Below are 20,542 nucleotides of genomic sequence, written 5' to 3' on the forward strand. Positions count from 1 at the left end.
GTTCCTGCCCAGCATCAAAAAAGAATATTCCATTGCATATTGCTAGCCTGGGAAAAGATTTAAGTGTCAGATTCAAAGTATGACTCCTATTGAGTTTGTATTACCTTTGCATCATTGAAAAAAAATTTTAAAATCTAGTTTGGGGACATATAATATGGTACAACCAGGAACATGGTTGTCAGAATTGAACTGACCAGAATCTGTGATGGTGGATCATGGGGACCAGAGGTGTGGGCCAGATCTTCTATTTTCTAGCCTTATGACTTGGGGCAGGTCTTGTCATCTCTTTGAGCTTTGGTATGTAAAGTGAAGACATAATTTGACCTCAAAGAGGAATCTAGGAAATTAGGTGAGGTCATGCAAGTCAAACCTTTAGCATGTCCCTAGTGCATAATAAGGAATTCAAGTTAGTTGATATTCCCCTTTGTTATTAATAATCACAACTATAAGAGTAATACTGCAGGGTCTAGAGTCTCTCAGATCTGCAATCAAATTCCAGCTCTGCCACTTAGTAACTGTGGATGTTGTTTATCTTGTCTGAGTCTCAGCTTCCTCTCCAGCAAAATAGGGACAGTAATACCTGCCTTGGGCATTGCCATAAAGCACCAGACCAGAACAGACACAGTGAATGCTCAATAAACAGTGGTTACCATTTGGACACAGCGAATCCCGTGGGGGACAGAACCAGGAAATAAAGAGAGTGCACAAACCTAATAGAATAGGATGAAGGGTTGACTGCAAAAATGTGAAGTTTAATAGTATCTTTAAGGGCTGGATCTGTAGCTCAGTGGTAGAGTGCCTGCCTTGCACGCATGAGGCACTGGGTTTGATCCTCAGCACCACATAAAAACCAATCAATCAATAAAATAAAGATACTGTGTTCATCTACAACTAAAAAAAAAAAAATAGTATCTTTAAGACAAATCCCACCAACTCTTTGGATCTTCAGCCCTAAGAGGAATTTCTCCCCCGTACAGGTAGAAATGTGAATGGGGTAAGAAAAAAATGGCATGTGGTTGGGGTGCTAGACCTCAGACCCTGGTCCCATCCCATTCCTTATCCAGGTGGCTCTTGCCCCTTCTCAAGAGATTCCGGAGAGAAATATGTGGTAGAGCCCACTGCCTGGGAAACGAACTCATGTCCTAAAGCTGACTGCCACAGTATGGAATTCTAGCGAGTTCTTGGAGAACTCTTTTGAGCAAAGTATGGTGGACACACAGGGCACCCTCCTCTAAGCCCACCCCTGGTTCTTTCAGGGTAACTAAAGCAGGTCTTTGAGTCTATTACCCCATGGAAATAACTACAGGGTCTGACCCCTTTCCTACAGGGACCAGCCTGAACACCTGCCCTGAGTTCTGTCTGAGATGCTAGCAGGCCTAAATAACTACAGGGAGAAAAGAGAGTTTTGGAGAACTTGACCTGCCCAGGCTTAACCTTTGACCTCTTTGGAAGCACAACCTCTGGGGATTTTGGTTCATGGGGGTATCCCAGAACCTAGCCAGTCCATAATATCACTTTTCCTTTCAGTGGTTGGATTTCTATGCCCTTGTGACCCTGATTCTGGGAGAAGTAAACAGAGTTGGCCCTCAGCTCACTAGAGGTCAATATCCCCCTCTCTCTCCAACCTTGTCTTTCTTCTGTTGCTCCCAAGAACTTAGCAGCCTATGAACTGCCTATGGAGTCCACATCCTTAGAACTGCACCAGATTGTGCCCGCCCTGCAGGCAGGAGCTGGGGAGCATAGCCCCCAAGGTTTTAAGAATGCCTCTTTGACATCTCTTTCCCTTCACCAGATGTTTGAAATAGTTCATGACTCACTAGCAGAAAAATTCAGTTTATTTTTTTTTCAGACTAACACTAAGCACCAAGCAAGAGGTAGTCTGGGGGCCAGTGACTTTTTTTTTTTTTTTTGAGGTGCAGAACAAAATTGGGCAACTTCATAGACAAATCTGTATTTCTGACTTTTTTTTTAAAAAAAGAACTATCTGGTTGCACTGCATGCCCATTCTCACATAGCACCCAGAGCTGATCAGCAGTCCCCATTTCACAGGATGCATGCACTTTGGAGTTCTTACCATTCCCTGGCCCATGAGCTTTTTGGTCCCAGTCCTCCATTCCCTCACACCTACTGTTTTACTTATTTGCCTAAGCTTCCTGGCTTCTGCTGGCATGTGGGTTTGCCACTTGTAGATTAGGCCAAGAAATTATATTCTGTTTTTTGTTTCAAATTACGCTCATCAGCAAGGTATGGTGGTGCATTCCTGTAATCCCAGCAACTCAGGAGGCAGAAGTAGAAGGGTTATAAGTTTGAGGTCAGCCTCGGCAATTTAGCAAGGCCTTAAGCAACTTAAAGAGAACCTGTCTCAAAAAAAAAAAAAAAAAAAAAAAAAAAGGCTGGGGATGTGGCTCAGTTGTTAAGTGCCCTTGGGTTCAATCTCAGGTACCAAAAAAAAAAAAAAAAAAAAGCTCATCAGATTGGATTGTACAATGAGCATTGCATGATTCAATATCTGTGATATAAAAATGACTCCAACTTGCCACCTTCCTTTTAAACTTTACAATGGTAACTCCCTGTTATTATAGTCATGTGCTGCAGAGCAAAGTTTGGGTCAATGACAGACCTACAAGCGTGGTCCCGTAAGATGATATCTCCTGGTGTCGTCAGAGCCATCTTTGTGTAAGTTCACTCTGTGATGTTCACATAATGATGAACTCCCATGCCAGTGCATTTCTTAGAATAATTTCCATCATGAAGTGATGCACAACTGTATTTCAAGTAGAACCTTCTTCACGTCTCCTTAAGCATGAGTTTGAAGCTGGAATAAGGGCAAGACACTACCCCAATGAGAGGCACTAGTGTGTTTGATCCTTACCCCTCCTTGAAGGGAATGGGAACAGGAGCCAACCTTCAGCTACTAGAGGCCACTAAGGACCCAGTGATATGGTGGATGATGTTCTTTATCACCTCTGATAGTCACCATAATGCATTTTTTTGTAGTTGTATATGGAAAGCATGCCTTTATTTTTATGTGATGCTGAGGATTGAACCCAAGACCTCACAAGTGCTAGGCAAGCACTCTACCACTGAGCTACAACCCCCGCCCACCATAATGCATTTAAAAAATCTTTCAATGCAAGTTTGATAGATTTAGCACAGTTTGCAAAGAGCCATTCTGCCCAGTGTGATCCAAGGACTCTGCCCTGGAATATGAAGTAACATAGACCTAGGACTAGTTCTCTCCCGTATCTATGCCTCTGTTTCTTCCTCCTTCAAATGGGTACCTCATTGGAATTATGAGGATTAAATCAGATAATCCATACTCAGTGTTTACCAAGTGCCTGGAATGTGGGTCACACTCAAGTGCTTTCTGTTATTATTCTTACCCAGATTTCCAGGGTTCAACTGGGTCCACAAATGAAATTTAGAACATCTCCAGCAGACCCAGCAGCTCACAGGCAAAGTTAGATCCACTAGCTTGTTTTGTTTGGCCTTTGCAAGCATTTACAAAAATGAATTTATTTCCAACATTTAAAAATCAAGAGAGTTTTTAAAAAGCAGGAGAGCTTACACAAAAATCCAGACTTCTGGCATCTCTTGCAAAGTGGGAAGATTGTTCTCAGAGGCAAAAAAATTGGCTGTCTCCTTACTCAGGGCCCGGGTTTGTTCCAGTGTCCACTGGCTCACTTCACTAATTTTTGCTGCCTGCTTGGCTCTTGTGGCCATTTGAGTTTTTTGATGTGGAGGAATGGACACAGCCTGCAGTCAAGTCCATAAATATGATCTTCCGCAGATAGGCTTTGAAGAAGGTAGAGCACTATGTATTTACAGGCAAGGGTCCACTCTGCCACCTGGGTTACCAATGAAGTGCAGAGCCAGAGGCTTCAGCAGTTTGTGGGTGCAAAGGGAGGGTCATGGTCCTCTGAAAAGAATCTGGAAAACTCCCAAAGATTTATACCTGGGAACTGAGGGCCACCATATCGCAAGACATAGGTGGGCTGAAACTTAATCAGGAGAAAGTGTGAAGTCTTGCCTTTATGGTTGAAAACCCAGCTAGCCAGGTGCAGACTGGGGAGAGATGTAGTTAGCAGTGGCACTTGTGAAAACGACTTAAGGTCCTCATTGGCGATCAGTTTTGGTGTGAGTCACTATGGGGCAGCTGCCAACCTAATCTGATTTGGGGCTGTGTTTGTAGAAGTCTGGTGTCTGGGAGACCTTTCTAACAATTACAGCTGTCTTGAAGGGACAAGCAGGCAGCTTTGGGAGGCCTTGATTTCCCCGGTATAAGAGGAGTTCGGGTAGGGGTGAGAAGCCTGTGCCGAGCATTGTCAGAGTGGGGATTTAAGCTCCAGAGGGAGATTTATTCTAGATGACATGTGAGGTCTTTGCCAATCCCAAGATTCTCTGCTTTCTGCGGTACAGTAAAAGGAAAAATCTTGCTCTCAAATAGAGGAAAGCAGGACACATTGGAGATACAGCCATTTCGTCCAAGTGGAAATTTGAATTTCCAGTTCCTGCAAGGTAACTTGGGCAGTTGTCACTGCCTCTGTACCATCCCTGACCTCTGCCTTCCTGCTCAAAGATTGGGGACAGGATCTGTTTTGCACATTACTGGTAATTTTTTTCAGCTGAACTTTTATGCAGAGCTTGCAGACTGATGGCACACAGGCCAAATCCAGCCTTCACATGTTTTCTTTGGCCTGTACTGCGTGTTTTAAAAATGTGAATTTGATGCCAGTGTATAAAAATGAGGACATTTCTCATAAAATCTGGACTTCAGCACCTTTTTAAAGAGTCAGAAGGTCCAGCAGCACTGGCCCTGCGTTGTGCATGTAGTACTGGCTGCAAGGCAGTGCCCACTGCCCTTGGGCAGACTGAAGCTCTCACTTGCTGTTGTTCTCAACCTCCTTACACAACTTGCCATACCTGTTCACAGACTAGCCTGGCTCCTATTGATATTAAGAGTTTGTCAGTCTGGTGCTATGGTGTTTTCAAGGGACATCCTGTGCTGTCAAGGACATCCATGGGATGCCACGTGTGACTCTGCTGGCTCATCTACGCAGCAGTGGGGTGGGCAGCTGGGAGTCCACTAAGGAGGGAGCAAAAGTGACTTTTACAGCTTCTCCTGAAATGTACCTGCGGCTCATGTCCACTCTGTCTCCAATTCTTTCACCTGGGCAAACGCCCCCAGCTGTCTGAATGGCTCCGAGGCATCCAGTGGTTTTCCTTGTAGTGATTCTGATCTTCTTCCATGCCCTGGGCCTGCAATGGCTTCCTCTTCAGTAGCAAAGCCCTCCAGCTGTTTGCAGATAGTATTCTCTCTGGTGGGGGCAGACTGACAATTCTTGCCCTTAGAAAAAGTGGCTGGTAGGGTGGACGAGCAGAGAGACTATATGGATTTCCTGGGAGCAAGAGACTATATGGATTTCCTGGAGGGGGTTGAGATAGTTGCTTTCAGGTGGATCCTGAGCTGGGTGCTGTTTGCTTGGAAACTCAGAGTTGCGCAGGAAGCACTGAGATTGTGAAATGTATTATTTGAACTTTGTCCCCATTTCTTGGCATACAACTCCTAAAATCCTTGGAATTTTCAATGATAATTGTCTTTTTGTATGCTAATTAGTTGACTGAAGGCTTGGGACTCAGGCTTGAGTCTGGTCACCAAAAAGAGAATCCTGCCTAGACATCCTAACCTAGGCAGGACTAGAGGATTGGAACCTTCAGCCCCAACCCAAATTCCAGGGACTGAAAATTGAGTTGATCACCAAAGACCAACGATGTAATCAATCATGCGTATGTAATGAAATCTCTATGAAAACCTTAAAGGGCAGGGTGCAAAAGCTATTGGTTAGCTGAGCACCATGGGATTCCTGGAAGGTGGCACACTGGATAGTCATGGAAACTCCCCAGTCTTTCCCTAAGTGCCTCACCCTATGCAACTTTTAATTTGATAATTTAACAAAGGAGCCCTCAAGAAATCTGGGCTCCTTTGTATTACCCTTTATAGTAAACCAGTAAACATTAGTTAGTGTTTCCTTGAGTTCTGTGAGATGCTCTAGCAAATTAATGGGACCCAAGGAGGACCCAATTGATCAGAAGCTCAGGTGCAATAACCTGGGGCTTTTGATTGGCATTTGGAGTCAGGGAGGAACAGCCTTGTGGACTGAGCCTGTGGGATCCAAAATACCTCCAGGTAGGTAGTGGCAGAGTTGAATTGAATGGCATCTGGTGTCAGAAGTGAGGGTTTAGCAGGAGAAACTGAGTTTATTTTCTCAATCACCATGCTCTCTAGATGCTCCCCATTCAGGCTCAAAATCTCTCTTTCAGCTGCTGGGTTCTAGAGAGAGAATAGAATGGGATCTTGTTATGAAGCTTTGATATTTGCAGTAGAAATTGCAGCAACTTCCTCTGGAAGCAGAGGAATCTTAAGGGCTGTTAGCCCAATGTCTTTTGGCTGCTTTGAGTCAAGGGAACTGAGGTGTAACTTAGGCCTGTTGGTTGGCTTCCCATACCGTGGTAAACCTTGCTAGATTTTCACTCTATTTGAGTCTATGTTTCTGCTTTCCCTCTCAGACTGAAGTTGTCTAACCTTTGACTTCAAAACCCTCAGGATAACTTCTAGTGCTACTTCCTGGCATAGCCAGCCCTTTCTTGTAGAAGTGTCCGGCCGGTTTGAGTTATTTCTGGTATAGACATAGGGTCTCATCTGGCTGTCTGTCCATGGGGCAGCCATCTGGTGGCAATTTTGTGTTTTTACTATAGTGGTCTTGGTGTCTTTTATTAAGTTGCCCTTTGAGTTTAATTTCCCTTTCATCTTTTCCTAATCTCTCTTTTAAGGATTTATCCTTCTTAGGGCATTTCTTCCACACATCTGAAGGTATCTGCCAGTTGTGTGAATTTCAGGAAGGTATTATCTCTTGGGAATGGTGGGGATGCCTGCAATGACATGGCATCTGGAAGATTCTAAAGTCTGTAGCAGTGGGGGGGGCGGTGGGGGGGGGAAGTTGAGCAGCACCATCTGACCTGCTTGGGGAAGGTTCAGTTGGCAGAATAGTGGATGGGTGGGCTGCCATCTCCATGCCTGCCTTCTTCCCACTTTCTTCCTGGTGTATTTTCCCACTTTTTGTTCTGGAAGAGAAAATGGTGAGATGCCATTTGTAAATGACATGTCATCTCAGTGCTAATATCATTGCTGCTTCTTAGTTTGGCCTTGTGGCCTTCCCTGCCTGACCTGCTCAGCCTTCCCCTGGTGCTTCTGAAGCAAAGTAGAGAAGGCTTGTGTAGAAACAAGTTGTTCTATTATCTGGACTTGGGTAACTCTCCGTGACAGAAAAGGACTGTGGACATGGATTATGCATGTGAGGAGTATAAGGAGGGGTCTGAGGGGGGCAGGGTCCAGCATGCTTTTCTGCAGCAGCACTGGCCCCCTTCAGAGTACCATTGCTTGTGCAGTTGCTTTGCATGAGGAAACTAGAGTCCATTATCCTCCTTGGTAGTGCAGGAGCCAACTGAAACTTCAAGAGAAATGCCATCTGCTATCCAGGTCAAGATTAATTGATGCTCTTTAATGGAAACAAATGGACACTTAGAGCAGCCTTCCCATTAAGCTTACAGTCATGCGCTTTTCCATGAAGGCCCAAGTGCTTCCTTAAAATCAGCAGGTTCTTGGAAACCACTGACTCCTGAAGCCATCTATGTCTGTCCTCAGAGTGACTGGTGGGGAATGGACAAATAATGCCTTTGGGACATCTCATAGGGAGCCAGGACAAAGGGCTGTTCTCATCTGCCCTTGGTTTGTACAACACACTCCTATCATGTCGCACTTGATCTTCCCAACAATGCTGAGATGCAGTTGGAGTTGGGGTGACCTTTCCTCTATTTTACAGAGGATGTTGACTCTGGTCTTTGGGTCACTAGTCCCTCAACACTGGGCTCCATGTTCAAATAAGTGTACTCAATATTCTTGTGTTTTGCCTCCTAAGAGATTCACAGGTCTTATCTATCTAATAAAGGCTCTGATAAATCCTGTAGGAAAGAAAACAAATCCATCATTTTCTGAATTCATCAACTGAGATACTATTTTTTCTTTATGGTACACCTGTTGGCATCTTACAGACATACAAACTGCTGTGAAGGGCCAGATAGTAAATATTTTAAGTTTTGTGGTCTCTGTTGCAGTTACTCAACTCTGCTATTGTAGTGCAGAAATATCCATAGATGATAGAGAAATGAGTGAATATAGCTGTGTTGCAATAAAACTTTATTTACAAAAATGGTCTATGGACCACACTTGACTCATGAGCTCTAGTTTCCAGCCCCCTGTATGGAACAAACATCCTGCAGTATTCCTTAGGAAATGCTGCTTTCAGTGGCCAGAGAGTATTAGACAGGGAGTGTACTCTGTCCCCAGAATAGTTGGCATGGCAATGTCTTGTTGATTGTCGCAGAGGTCAAATACGGCCTCCTCAGGGTACATGACTGCTAAATCATGTCACAGGTATGTCACCAGGCTCTTGACTATTGATTGTATTTAGTTTTCACTGCTCCTTTGGAGTGAAAGACCCAGGAAAGAGGCAAATTTCTCCCTCTGTCTGCTGTGTGCAAACAGTAATGTAACTAAGTTGTAATAAAACTTTATTTACAAAAATAGTCTAAGGACCAGATTTGACTCATGAGGTCTGTTTTGCCACCCACCTGCTTCATTCTTCTTTCTCGGCAAGCCAGCTAGATTGGGTTATATGACAGACAGTGGTTGCCCACAGCTCTCAAGTTCATTCACTTAGAGGTAAACATTGACCTCCCAGACTGTAGAATCTTTTGCTCAGATTCATTCTCTCTGTCTTTCTCAGTCGTCCTCTCTTCCTCCCTTTGTCCTTCTCCTGTCTGCTTTTCCTCCTCCTCCACTTTCACATCACTGGGGATGGGAATCTAAAGGACCCCGAGTAGATCATCCCCAAACCAGTAGCCATGCCAGTGATTTGGGACTAATGACAGAGCTGTCACCTAGCCCTACCCCTACTGGTGGGGCAGGCAGTTTCCAGAAAAGAGGTTCTACTATAGCCCTGCCCTGCTTAGGGACCAAGCAGGTGCAAAGTTAAGTGCACCCTTTCATCCCCCAATACTTATAAACTAATGGAAAATAAATACATAGTAGTGTCAGTTGCACTAAGTTGTTTCATTTGACAGTGAAGAAGATAATAGTATAAATAAGAGTCTCATTTATGCATACACTGAATGCAAAAAAAGATGGAGACAGGAGAGGTTTCTGTGGGCCAACATCATCTGGAAGAGCTATGAGCATTTATTTATTAATTAATTAAATTTAATTTATGGTTGAGACATAGTAATTGTACATATTTCTGGGGTACAATGTGATACATGTATTTTGTAATAATCCAGTGAGAGTAATTAGCATATCTTTCACCTTAACCATTGATCACTTCCTTGTGATAAGAATATTCAAAATTATGCCTTCTAGCTATTTTGTATATTTTGTATAGTTGTATATTTTGGGATATACATTCTTGTTAATGCTAGTCATCCTATAGTGCAAAAGAACACCAGAATTTATTCCTCCTAGCTAACTATAACTTTGATCTCATTTACCAGTCTCTCCATTTCCTCCACCCATTCTCCTCTACCCAGTTTCTGGCAACCACTATTCTATTTTCTACACCTTTGAAAACAACTTTTTAAGATTTTACAAATGAGTGAGATCGTGTGGTATTTGTCTTTCTGTGTCTGGCTTTTTTCTACTCAAAATAATGTTCTCCAGATTCACCCACATTGCTGCAAATGACAAAATTTCATTATTTTCTATCGAAGCATGGCATTCCAGGGAGAGGAGGTCCAAACTGGCAGGTGCAAGGCCTGGCCATGGGGCTGGGGGGTTCGGGAGTACAACTCAGGCAGTGGGGCTGGAGGTGGGCGACACTGCCCATGGGATGTTACAGGGTGGTACCTGCAAGAGTGGGAGTTGGGGAACAAGATAGGAACCCCAGGAACCAGAAATGGGCCGTAAGGGAGTAGCAGCGCTGGTGGTAACGGTGGACTTGCCACACCTGTCCTCCTGCCGTCCTCTTTCCCCTCATTAGCACTGTCCTTTTGTCTGTCCCAGTTGCTCGGGACCTTGCAGCCCACGGTTAGCCAATCATTCAGGGAGTCAGTGATTAATGTGGCTTGAGTTGTCATCCCAATTTAGTGCCATTTGCACTGGAACAGATGCTTTAAACGTCTTGAACCAGAAGACTGTGCCCGGGATTCTAGGACAGACGCTAAGCCCAGAGTCCCTTTGTGGAGGAACTCTTGTTTGGGAATATAACGGTCAAACAAGATGCCTGCCAGCCCTGTCCTGGAAAGCTTTTAGGGCAGCAGCTGTTGGGCCATCGTGGGGGGAAAGTGCAGCCAGCACGGAGCCATCAAGGCCCAGCAAGTTTCTTAGGAGGCCTCCTCTTAACATCTGCAGCCTCACAGCGGGTGTGGCGAGGGGGAGAATGTGCAGGACTTGGAGACGGCAGATTTGGGTGAGAATTCTTGATCTTCCTCTTCCTAGCTGTGAAGTTATTCAGCCCCCTGCATCTGTAAATGGACTTAATAATAACCACCATGCCCACTGTGCACCTGTCCCTGGCATACATTAATTGCTCAGTACATCCATGTTATGACTGAACCTCAAGTCCTTCTTGGACTTGTGGTATTTGCCTCAATGCTCTCCTTATGCAGGACTCCCCGACAACCATGAAGCTTCTGCTTGGAACTTCCAACAGCAAGGGACTGACCACCTCATAAATCAGACTGTCCCATTATTGAAAAGACTTCCTTGAAAGGTCTTCCCTGAATAGAGCTGCAAGATGCCTGTGTCCATTGGAATGACCCAGAATACTCGTGGTAACATTTCTGTTATTTGAAGATGGCTTTCATGTACTGGGGAGTAGTTTCTACTGATGTGCCAGCTGCAGTGGGTTGGTAGTAGTTGCTAGTGCTGTGTTAGGAAGGATTCTGAGGATGTTTTCCAGGATCTATAGGAATAAGAATGTCACACCGGCTTTAGATTCAGGACACTGCATTTGTTTTCTCTGTTGAGTATTCTTAGGCTTAGATTCCCGTTTCATGCCACGCATGACTTCTTCCCTTACCTCTGGTCTTTTTTCTTGCCCTGTTTCGGCTTACCAACATTTGAAAAGCCATCTAATGTGGCTAGCCTCAGCAACCCAGCAAGATCCTCAGCAACTTAGTGAGACCTTATCTCAAAATAGAAAATAAGAAAACAGGGGGGCTGGTATAATAGTTCAGCGGTAATGCATCCCTGAGTTCAATTCCTAGTGCAAAATTAAAAACAAAAAAGCACTGTCTGACTGCCACTTCTTATACCCACTTCAATTCTAGGGTGGATGTGACCAATCTTGCTGGGTGGACTGTGGTCTTGCCTACACCAATGTTTCCTGGGAAATCCTCCCAAATAGGTGAGGAATATTTTGAGTTCTGTAGTCCACAGATAACCTATCTAAATAGTTGATGTCTTTCTTAAAATCTGGAGCCCAAACAAGTACTGTCTTTGAAAAGTACTCTGAATAACATGGAGGCCAGAGAGACTAATAATATAGACCCTCCATCCTGTTGTGCAGCTTCTAGATGGGATCAGCTTTTCCCTCGGTTGTAAAGCTGGAGCTAGAGCACATCCTCTTGCTGGGGCAAGAGGGATAGGAGAGCTAGACAGTCGGGTGTGATCTCCTCCTGCTCCTCTCCCAGCTGCTCTTCTCGCCTCTCACAGGGGTAATGACACTGGCATATGGCCTACTGTGAGAGGAAGAACTTCAGCTTGAGTTGCTATAGTTCTTGTCTCCTGTCCCTTCCTGGTCTCCATGACTCTCCTAGGGGTTTGACTTCAGCAAGCCTAGGGCCTCCAGTGGGGGCAAGTGGCTTCAGCATAGCAAGGTCCAAAAGCCACAGGTCTCCTCTGTCACAGTGAGGTGGTCTGCTCTGAAGTCCCCTAGTCCATCCTTGAAGTATCTCCCAGTCTGGAGAAACATGAAAAATATAAGCACAATCTAGGAATTTTATAATTTATAATTAATATTTACATATTAACATAAATATATATAATTAAATTATGTAATTATATAATTATTTGCATATAATTAAAGACCTGCTCTTTATTCTAAGTAGTGTTCTTCCTTTCTGGTGTTTATGTTTATGTTCATGTACATGTATATGAAATTGTCCTTTTTTGAGTACCTGATACCCTTTGTGAGGTTAGCCACCCTTTCTAGACCCTCTGTGTTAGTCACAGTTCCATCACTATGACAAACATTATATAATGAGAAAAGTTTTATTTTTGTTTCAGAGTTTTAGAGGTTTCAGTCCATTGGATTGGCCCATTGTTTTTGGACCTGATGGTGTAGGGTTGCTCTTCTCATGGCTGAGATGCAAAAGAAAGAGAGGAAGAGATCAGGTTCCCACAATCCTCTTCAAAGGCACTCCCCCAATGATCTAAAGACCTCTCACTAGGCCCCACCTGTTAAAGGTTTCATTACCTCCAACAGTGTCAAACAGGGGACTAAACCTTTAACACATAGGCTTTGGGGTCATTTTAGATCCAAACTATAGCAACTCTACCCCCCTCATTTTGGGTTTTGGGGAGAGAGAATTTTACTGGGCCTTGAAATACATGTTTATTTATTATTTTTAGATGTATATGACAGTATATTTTAACACATTATACATACATTTGATAAATATAATTTCCAGTTAGGATCCCATTTTTGTGGTTGTATATGATGTGGAGTTACATTGGCTATGTATTCACATATAAGGATAGGAAAGATATGTGTGATTAATTCTTCTGTCTCTTCCTGTTTCCCCTTTATTCCCCTTTATTTAGTCCAATGAACTTCTAATCTTCCTCTCCCTTCTTGTGGGTTAGCATCCACATATCAGAGAGAACATTCTGCCTTTGTTTTTTTGGGACTGGAGTATTTCACTTAGCATGATATTCTCTAGTTCCATCCATTTATTGACAGATGCCATAAGTTAATTCTTTTTTTATAGCTGAGTAATATTACATTGTGTACATATACCACATTAGCTTTATCTATTAATCTGCTATAGGGCACCTAGTTTGGTTCTATAGCTTGGTTATTGTGAATTGAGCTGCTATAAACATTGGCTGAGTCACTGTAGTATGCTGGTTTTAAGTCCTTTGGGTATAAACTGAGGAGTGGAGGGCTTTGAAATCTTGTTTGAAATTCAAAGTCTTATCTAAAGTAAGGCCCATTAGAACTCAACATGCCTCCTGGGAGGGTCTCAAAGAAATAGTTGGCATCCCAACAAGGCCCCTGACACACAGAACTGGCCAGGTGACTTTTATCTGTAGTTTAAAAGTTCAGTTTGTTTTAAAGGTAGCAGTGTTTTCATTTAGGTGCTAGATCTGGGCTATCATTTAAGGAACTTGGATTTGGATTCGAGGTTTGGGAGATTCAGCTAATGAGCACCAGCCTTGTCAATTTTTTTTTTAATGGTGGTAAATGATCGTAATATACAATTCACCATCTTAAGTTCAGTGCCATTAAATGCATTCATGACATTGTACCACGATCACCACCATCTACCTCTACAATTGTCTTCATCTTGAAGTGAAATTGCACCCAGTAAGTACTAACTCACCCTGTAACTGGTGGGTGGATCTCCTTACTTGGTCACCTGATTCTAATGCTGATCACTTCTGGAAATACCCCCATGGTTGCATCCCAGAATAATGCTGTACCAGCTATCTAGGAATCCCTTACTCCAGCCAAGTTGACACCTAACATTAATCATCACAGTGTTGAACAGAGGAGGGCTTGAAATTGCAGAAGGAACTCAGAACTGGAGATGGGGCATTGGGGGCGGCTATATTCAAGCTTCCATTTTGCTATAAATTTTTTAAGGGGATCTTGAAAAAATCTCATCCCTTCCTTGGGCCACATGAGTCCTCTGGAGAAGGAGGTCTGTGACTCCGGGATTTAAAGTCAAAATAGGTTAGATTTCAGCAAGACCAAAGAAGAATCACTGCTGACATTTGTTTGGATTAGAAAAGATGATTTATCTGATAGGGAGGTGGGAGCCTAACCTGCTGACCTCAATTCCTGGACCCTTTTGTCTTCTTTGTTTGGGTTGTTTGTTTAAATTTAGTTTATATTTTGAATAGGAAATATAGACACAAAGCATATAAAGTGTTATAAATAGAGTGAGATATTTCCCTCCCAACTACTCAGCTCCCCTTCAGTTTGGGGAGGCCACTTCAGTTTGGCCTTCCAGAGATATTTGACTCTTTTTTTTTTTTTAATTCACTGGTGCATTACAGTTGTACACAATGGTGGGATTTATTGTTACTGATTCGTATGTGTATGCAGCTCTCATTTTTTTTTTTAAACCAGCACTCAGAAGATAGTTTTAAACATAGCATGGTTTTTGTGTCTTCAACTTTCTGGTCTGAAGGATGACCAATTTGATCCCCTTATAGTGTGTGGTTAGTTTCCTACAGTGAATTTTCCTTATTAGTCATAGTTCCTTTCTGCAGCTCTTGGATGGAGACACAGCGTTTCCAGATCTCTCCATATTGCCTCCCTCCATTCATTTGAATCAGGGAATTCTATAAGCACAGATCAGAACTGAGATATGACATCTGAGTGCCTTGCAGCTTTACCATTACGGATGTCAGAGGGGCTCATTTTACATAATTGTCTATTTTGATGACTTCTAAAATGGTTTCATAGCTTTCATGTTTTCTTTTGTCTAGGAGCTTAACTTGATCCTGCAAATAACTGCTTTTCTTCTCATCTATTGTTGTAAATTGTTGCTCAGTGAATAGGAAGCTCTGTTGAATGTTTCAGTCAACCTAGGGGGGAATCTCTGAATTCAGAGGCATCTTTCTTGTTGTATGCCTTTGGTAAGATGCTTGGCCTCTCTGAAGCTCTGTTTCTCAGCTATAAAATAAGGATTATGCTACCTGCCCCATATGCCTGTTTTAGAGGTTAAATAAAGCAATCAGAATGAGTATTTTTTTTCTGCAAACTGCTAAGGTTTTTGCGAATTATGATTATTTATTTATTTTTGTGGTGCTGGGAATTGAACCCAGGGCCTTGTGCATGTGAGGCAAGCACTCTACCAACTGAGCTATATCCCCAGCCCACTGCAATTACGATTACTGTCATTGCTTCAGAATTATTTATTAAACTTATGTTGTATTCTAGATGCCAGAAAAGGAGCTTGTGTTTTAATGTGTGTATATGTGTGTGTATGGGCATATGTGGGTGTGTATGTATGTGTTGAGGAAGGGAGGGACAGTGGTTAATAAGCAAAGTAAATTCAGATAATAGTAACAATTAAAAAGAAAATAAAACTGAGCGATGGAATAGAGAATGACTGGTTCTTGATAAGAGACCAGAAAAAGTTTCTCTTGAGTTGATCATCCAAATGTCATTCGAAAAGCTGAGAAAAAGAATCCAGGCCTGGGATTCTGCAAAGTGCAAAGGCCTAAGGCAGGAACAATCTTGAAGAATTTTAGGGAAAAAAAGAAAGAAAGAAAGAAAGAAAGAAAGAAAAGAAAAGTGGAGGAAGAAATTTAGGTGCATCAGGAGCAAGGTCAGCAAGGCAAAGAAGGTCACAAAAAGAGGTATGACAGGTTGACCAGAACATGGTCATATAGGGCCTTGAGGGCCACATTAAGAGCTTGTATTTTGTTCTCTGTGCATTTGTAGATTTTAAGCAGGGAGGTGACATGCTCATCTTTCTGCTTTAGAATGATTCCTCATCCTAGAATATGGACATAGATTGTTGGTAGGCAAAGGGAAGCAGTGAGACCAGCTGGGAGCTGTTGCAGTGATCCAGAAAATTCTCAGATGAAAGATCTGCAGAGTTTGAGACTGCATGCTCCTGTAGTTAATCAGCAGGTATTCATTGACTATACAAGATTTTCTCAGGACTTTGGTTTTCATTTCTGGCGGACAAATTGGGAACCCTCTAGAAGCCCATGTAGACCCATGGTCTACATGACTGGTGCTTCCAGTGGGCACAAGAAATGATATCATGCGGGGCCACCTCTGTTGGCTGTGCAAGGTGTCCCCTCCGCAAGGGCAACTGATTGAGAAGAGGAGCCTACAAATCTGGTCCAGGCTTTGCTTAGCACGCAGTTCGCTGTGTCGTGGAGCTGTGTGCAGAGAGAGCTGGGCATCTTTTTGTTCAATCAGCTTCAGTAAACTGAGCTAGCGGTAGCCCTCGCAAAAACCCTTGGGATTTCTGCCCTATGGCCTGGGTTTCCAGGATGCTCTGCCTTCACCTTCTGTATTACAGATGATCCACATTTATTCTAACATGGGTGCCTTCATGCATCAAGCATTGGGCTTACATGGCGGACTGATAAACGGGCTTTCTGCTCTCAGGTGCTATGGTTGTGTGGAGGGCCTTTGTACCCTTCTTCATGGCACCTGGAGAGCTTCCCTTCTCAGCTCCTGTTCTCTGAGACATTAGGTGGGAGTACCTCTTAGTGCTGGGAAAACCATGACTGCTCCCCACAACACACCCACCTGCCTTTTTCCAGACTTTGGAGGAGATGGGACCAGCATGGCTGAGAGACTCTTCTTAGCTTAGCCCCTACACTCATCTCTGATCAGGAGAAACAAATACAAAAGGTGGCACTGGGCTGGCACTGTAGCTCAGTGGTAGAGCACCTGCCTGGCACATGTGAGGCACTAGTTTTGATCCTCAGTACCACACACAAATAAATAAATTAAATTAAGGCATTTTGTCCATCTACAACTAAAAAAAAAAATTCTTTAAAAAAATGCCATTGTGGTTCCATTAGAAAAGAGATTATCTTTGAGCTTCAATGCTTAATTAAAATGTTACATACATCTTCTGTGTGTTTATTATAACATACTTCAATAAAAAGTTAAGTAAACATGACTGAAGTTCATTGAGCTGCCAGGGTCCGAACTTGAAAATCAAGACAGGATGGGTCAAGCATATCCATCCGGCCTACCTGGTGTCTTTGTCTGGTGTGGGGTCCTACAGCCCATGGCCTGTTCTTCAGCTTAACTGTTAATCTGATGATTTTATCAGAGTTGGAAGAATCCTTGAGAAATTGCTTTGTAAACTGTGGTGTCTCAAAATTGGTTGGCACTTGGGGATACACCTCTCCAGGGCTCTCATTCTCTCTAGCTTCAAGGTAGCTGGGAAACAGAATTAGTTATAGTTCACTTGGGGAACTCGGAATGAGAGTAAGACAGAGCTGGGTGGTTTTCAGAGATTTTTTTTCCAGACTGTGGTTGAGCTCAGAGAATGAGATTCCATTCAGCTTGTGACCAGATGTGGTGTCTTCAGTGGAAACTAGGCGGTCTTCAGTCAGTTTTCAACAACTCCTTTTTATTTACCTATTTGTTTTAATCTTTACACTGTGTGTGTGTGTGTGTATGTGTGTGTGTTTTATGTTTTCTTTTGTGTAGTTGTAGCGCTGGGGATTGAACCCAGGGCCTTGTGCTTGGTAAGCACAAACTCTATCACTGCGCTATACTTCCTGTGTCTGATTTTAGATGATAAAAGTAACACTCACTTTCCTCACTACATTTCATTATGAAAATGTTCAAACATATATCCAAAGGTACTAATTTTAAAAAAATCAGATATATTAGAAGCAAATCAGCAGGAAGGGATGTTCCTGGAGGAACATCACTGTTAACCAGTTTAGTGTGGAACTCTTCAGAATTTTTTTCTAAGTGTATGCTAATATATATTTTTATGAGTGCTGTAATAATTTGATAATATTTACATTTGCTTCTTTTTAAGAAAGCATTTAACAATTTATTTCATACGTCTTGGCATGTAAGAATTTATTGATCGGGCTGTGGTTGTGGCTCAGTGGTAGAGCGCTTGCCTAACATATGCGAGGCACTGGGATTTGATCCTTGACACCACATAAAAATGAATAAATAAAATAAAGGTATAAAAGTGTTGTATATGTTTTAAAAAAATTATAAGAAAAGAATTTATTGGTCTACCTCATTCTGTTTTTACAAATAGGTTTAGTGAGGTATAAATTATATACCATAAAATTCACTCATTTTAAGTGTGCAGTTCATTGAATTTTTGGTACATTTTCAGAGGTATGCAACTAACGCCATAGTTTAATTTTAGAACATTTTTATCACCTCTAAGAATCTCTTTGTGCTAGGTGCTAAAGGCTGAGGCAAGATGATTTCAAGTTCAAATCCAGCCTCAGGCAACTTTGTGAGGCCCTAAGCAAGTTAGTAAGACCCTCTCTCAAAAGAAGAAAATAAAAAGGGCTGAGATATGACTTAGTGCTAAAGTGCCTGTAGGTTCAATTCCAAGTAATAAACAAATAAACAAACAAAAAAGACCCTCCTTGTATCCATTTTTCAATTACCACCAATCTCATCCCTAACACCAGGCAATGGCTAACCTATTTTCTGCCTCTATAGATTTGCCTTGTCTGAACATTGCATTCAGATGGAATGGTAAAATCCTTTTTTTAAGCTTCTTTAAATGAGGATAAAATTCTCAAGGTTCATTCAAGGTGCATCCATGCTGTAGCATGTGTCAGTACTTTGTTCCTTTTTCATTGCTGAATAATATTCCCCTTTAGGATATAACACATTTTATTTGATTACTGGTAGGTAGATATTTGAGGCTTTTCTAGTTTGGGGCTATTGTGAATGATGCTTCTATGAACATTTATGTATAAATTCTATGTGGATATGTGTGTCAGTCTTTTCAGTTTCTAGAGAGAGTTCTATTTTATGACTATACTATCATGTCTCATTCAAACCTTACTGGTGGCCATTTACTTGTTTTTTAATTGTCTTGACAATATAAATAATGCTTTACTGGAAATCTTTATTCGTATATCTTTGTATATATGGTTGAATGTTTTTGAAGGAAAGATTCTGAATCAACAGATGTAAGCTTTTAATAGCTAATTTCAAATTGTCCTCCAAGAAAAGTTGCCTTTAAAGCACACCTCCTATCTCGATCAGTGCACAAGATTGGCCATTCTCAAAAACTTGTTAATTTGGGCCAGATTTAATATTTAATCTTTGATACCTTCCTAAGTGAAAAATCTATTGTCATTTGAATTTGCATCTCTTTTATTATTAGATAAGTTGTTGAGCATTTGTTTACCCTTTTCTTAATTTTCTATGGGGTTGTTTGTCTTTTGTTTTAGCTTTGAAATAACTACCCTTTAGGAAACTGATTCTTCTCTTATAAAATGTACTGTAGGTTTTTTTTTTTTAATTCCTCAGCTTATCTTTCCCTCCCTAAAACTCTGTTCATGGTAGTTATGCTGTACAGATGTTTTACATTTTGAAGTAATCATATCTGTTAGGAAAAAAGCCCTGTGAACATTTTACAATCTCACTTAGCTATTTATAATATCCCCAGAAGGAGGTGGGGAAGATAAAATATTGATGGGGGAGAAAGCTGAAGAATGTTATATGTAGTCCATCTACCGAACATCTGGATGATGAAGAGACTCTTCCCAGCCTTTTATTTGGTTGTTTGGTGTCTTAAGAGCACACCCTCCATGTATTAGTATGAAATTTGAGAACTGAATCTGGATATATTTTGCCTCCCAGCCCCTTGCTAGTAATATTACTGACAGCTAATATGAATTGAATGCAGACTATCTGCCATTTGTTCCAGTTAATCCTTGTAATCGCTCTATGAGATAGGTACAGTTACTTCCCCTTGGAAAAAGACAGCGATCTTAAAGTAACTTGCTCAAAACCATGCAGCAGATGATAGAGATGAAATTCAAATTCAGGCTTGCCTGATACCAGATGTGTCTCAGAGTAGGAGTCCCTTCATCTTCCTTTCCTAAAAAAAATCACATGTGGTGACCTCTCATTGGCCAATAGGGGACATTCCAACAGGGCTTAAGAAAAGGATCAAGAACCTCAGGAAGGGGAATGGTGTGGCCAGAAGGTCATGATATGAGTGGTACTGGCAAGACCTGTGGGTTCTAGTCTAACCCCCTACCACCACCAAAAAAAGATTTCTTTCCTTGTAACAAAGAGAGAAGGTGCGTCTGTCACGAGTGCAGGAAAAGTGGACCAGTCTCCAAGACCCTCTGGATTTCCTGTTTGCCATATGGCAGAAATTAGCTGGCTGCTGGCAATTGAATTTTGACCTTATGGAGGGAGATCTGGGGAGTAGGAGAGGAGATGGGCTTCAAGCCCAAGCTGCATACTCTGAATAGTGAGTAGTGGCCTGCCTGAGATATTTTGAGCCTGGGTGACAGTGTAGATGGGTAGGTTAAACTGAATAATACTAGCAGTATAGAGGGCCTAGAAAGGATATGGTCAACATCAATATTAATCTTGGGGATCTGAGAGTCATTAGACCTACTCTTGCTCAATCATTAGTTACTCAGAAAGCCTAGAGTGCTATGGGCAACTGTGGGAAGGGTGTTAGGGGTTGGGGGTGAGGAAATGTAGATTAGAGGATTAAAAAATAGCAGAGGGGGAGGGGCGCTGGGGGGGCTGAGGTTGTGGCT

The 20,542-nt window shown here is 42.3% G+C and overlaps 1 protein-coding gene across 8 annotated transcripts in view; it reads left to right on the forward strand.

Annotated features, from left to right (window-relative positions):
* The window catches only part of Srgap3 (SLIT-ROBO Rho GTPase activating protein 3), a 249,719-nt gene that overhangs the window by 18,538 nt on the left and 210,639 nt on the right, over positions 1-20,542 (forward strand). Inside the window, exon 1 of one of the 8 annotated variants that reach the window (XM_040290384.2) lies at positions 10,762-10,881. The exons of 6 other annotated variants lie outside the window; for them this stretch is intronic. In XM_040290384.2, coding sequence (XP_040146318.1) covers positions 10,845-10,881 — 37 coding nt within the window. In that variant the 5' untranslated portion in view covers positions 10,762-10,844. Of the gene's footprint in view, positions 1-10,761; positions 10,882-11,413; positions 11,457-20,542 lie in introns of those variants that run through there. One more of the 8 variants, XM_040290386.2, reaches the window with a different exon arrangement.

This window comes from Ictidomys tridecemlineatus, chromosome 16 (genome assembly GCF_052094955.1).
Source record: "Ictidomys tridecemlineatus isolate mIctTri1 chromosome 16, mIctTri1.hap1, whole genome shotgun sequence".
NCBI lineage: Eukaryota > Metazoa > Chordata > Mammalia > Rodentia > Sciuridae > Ictidomys > Ictidomys tridecemlineatus.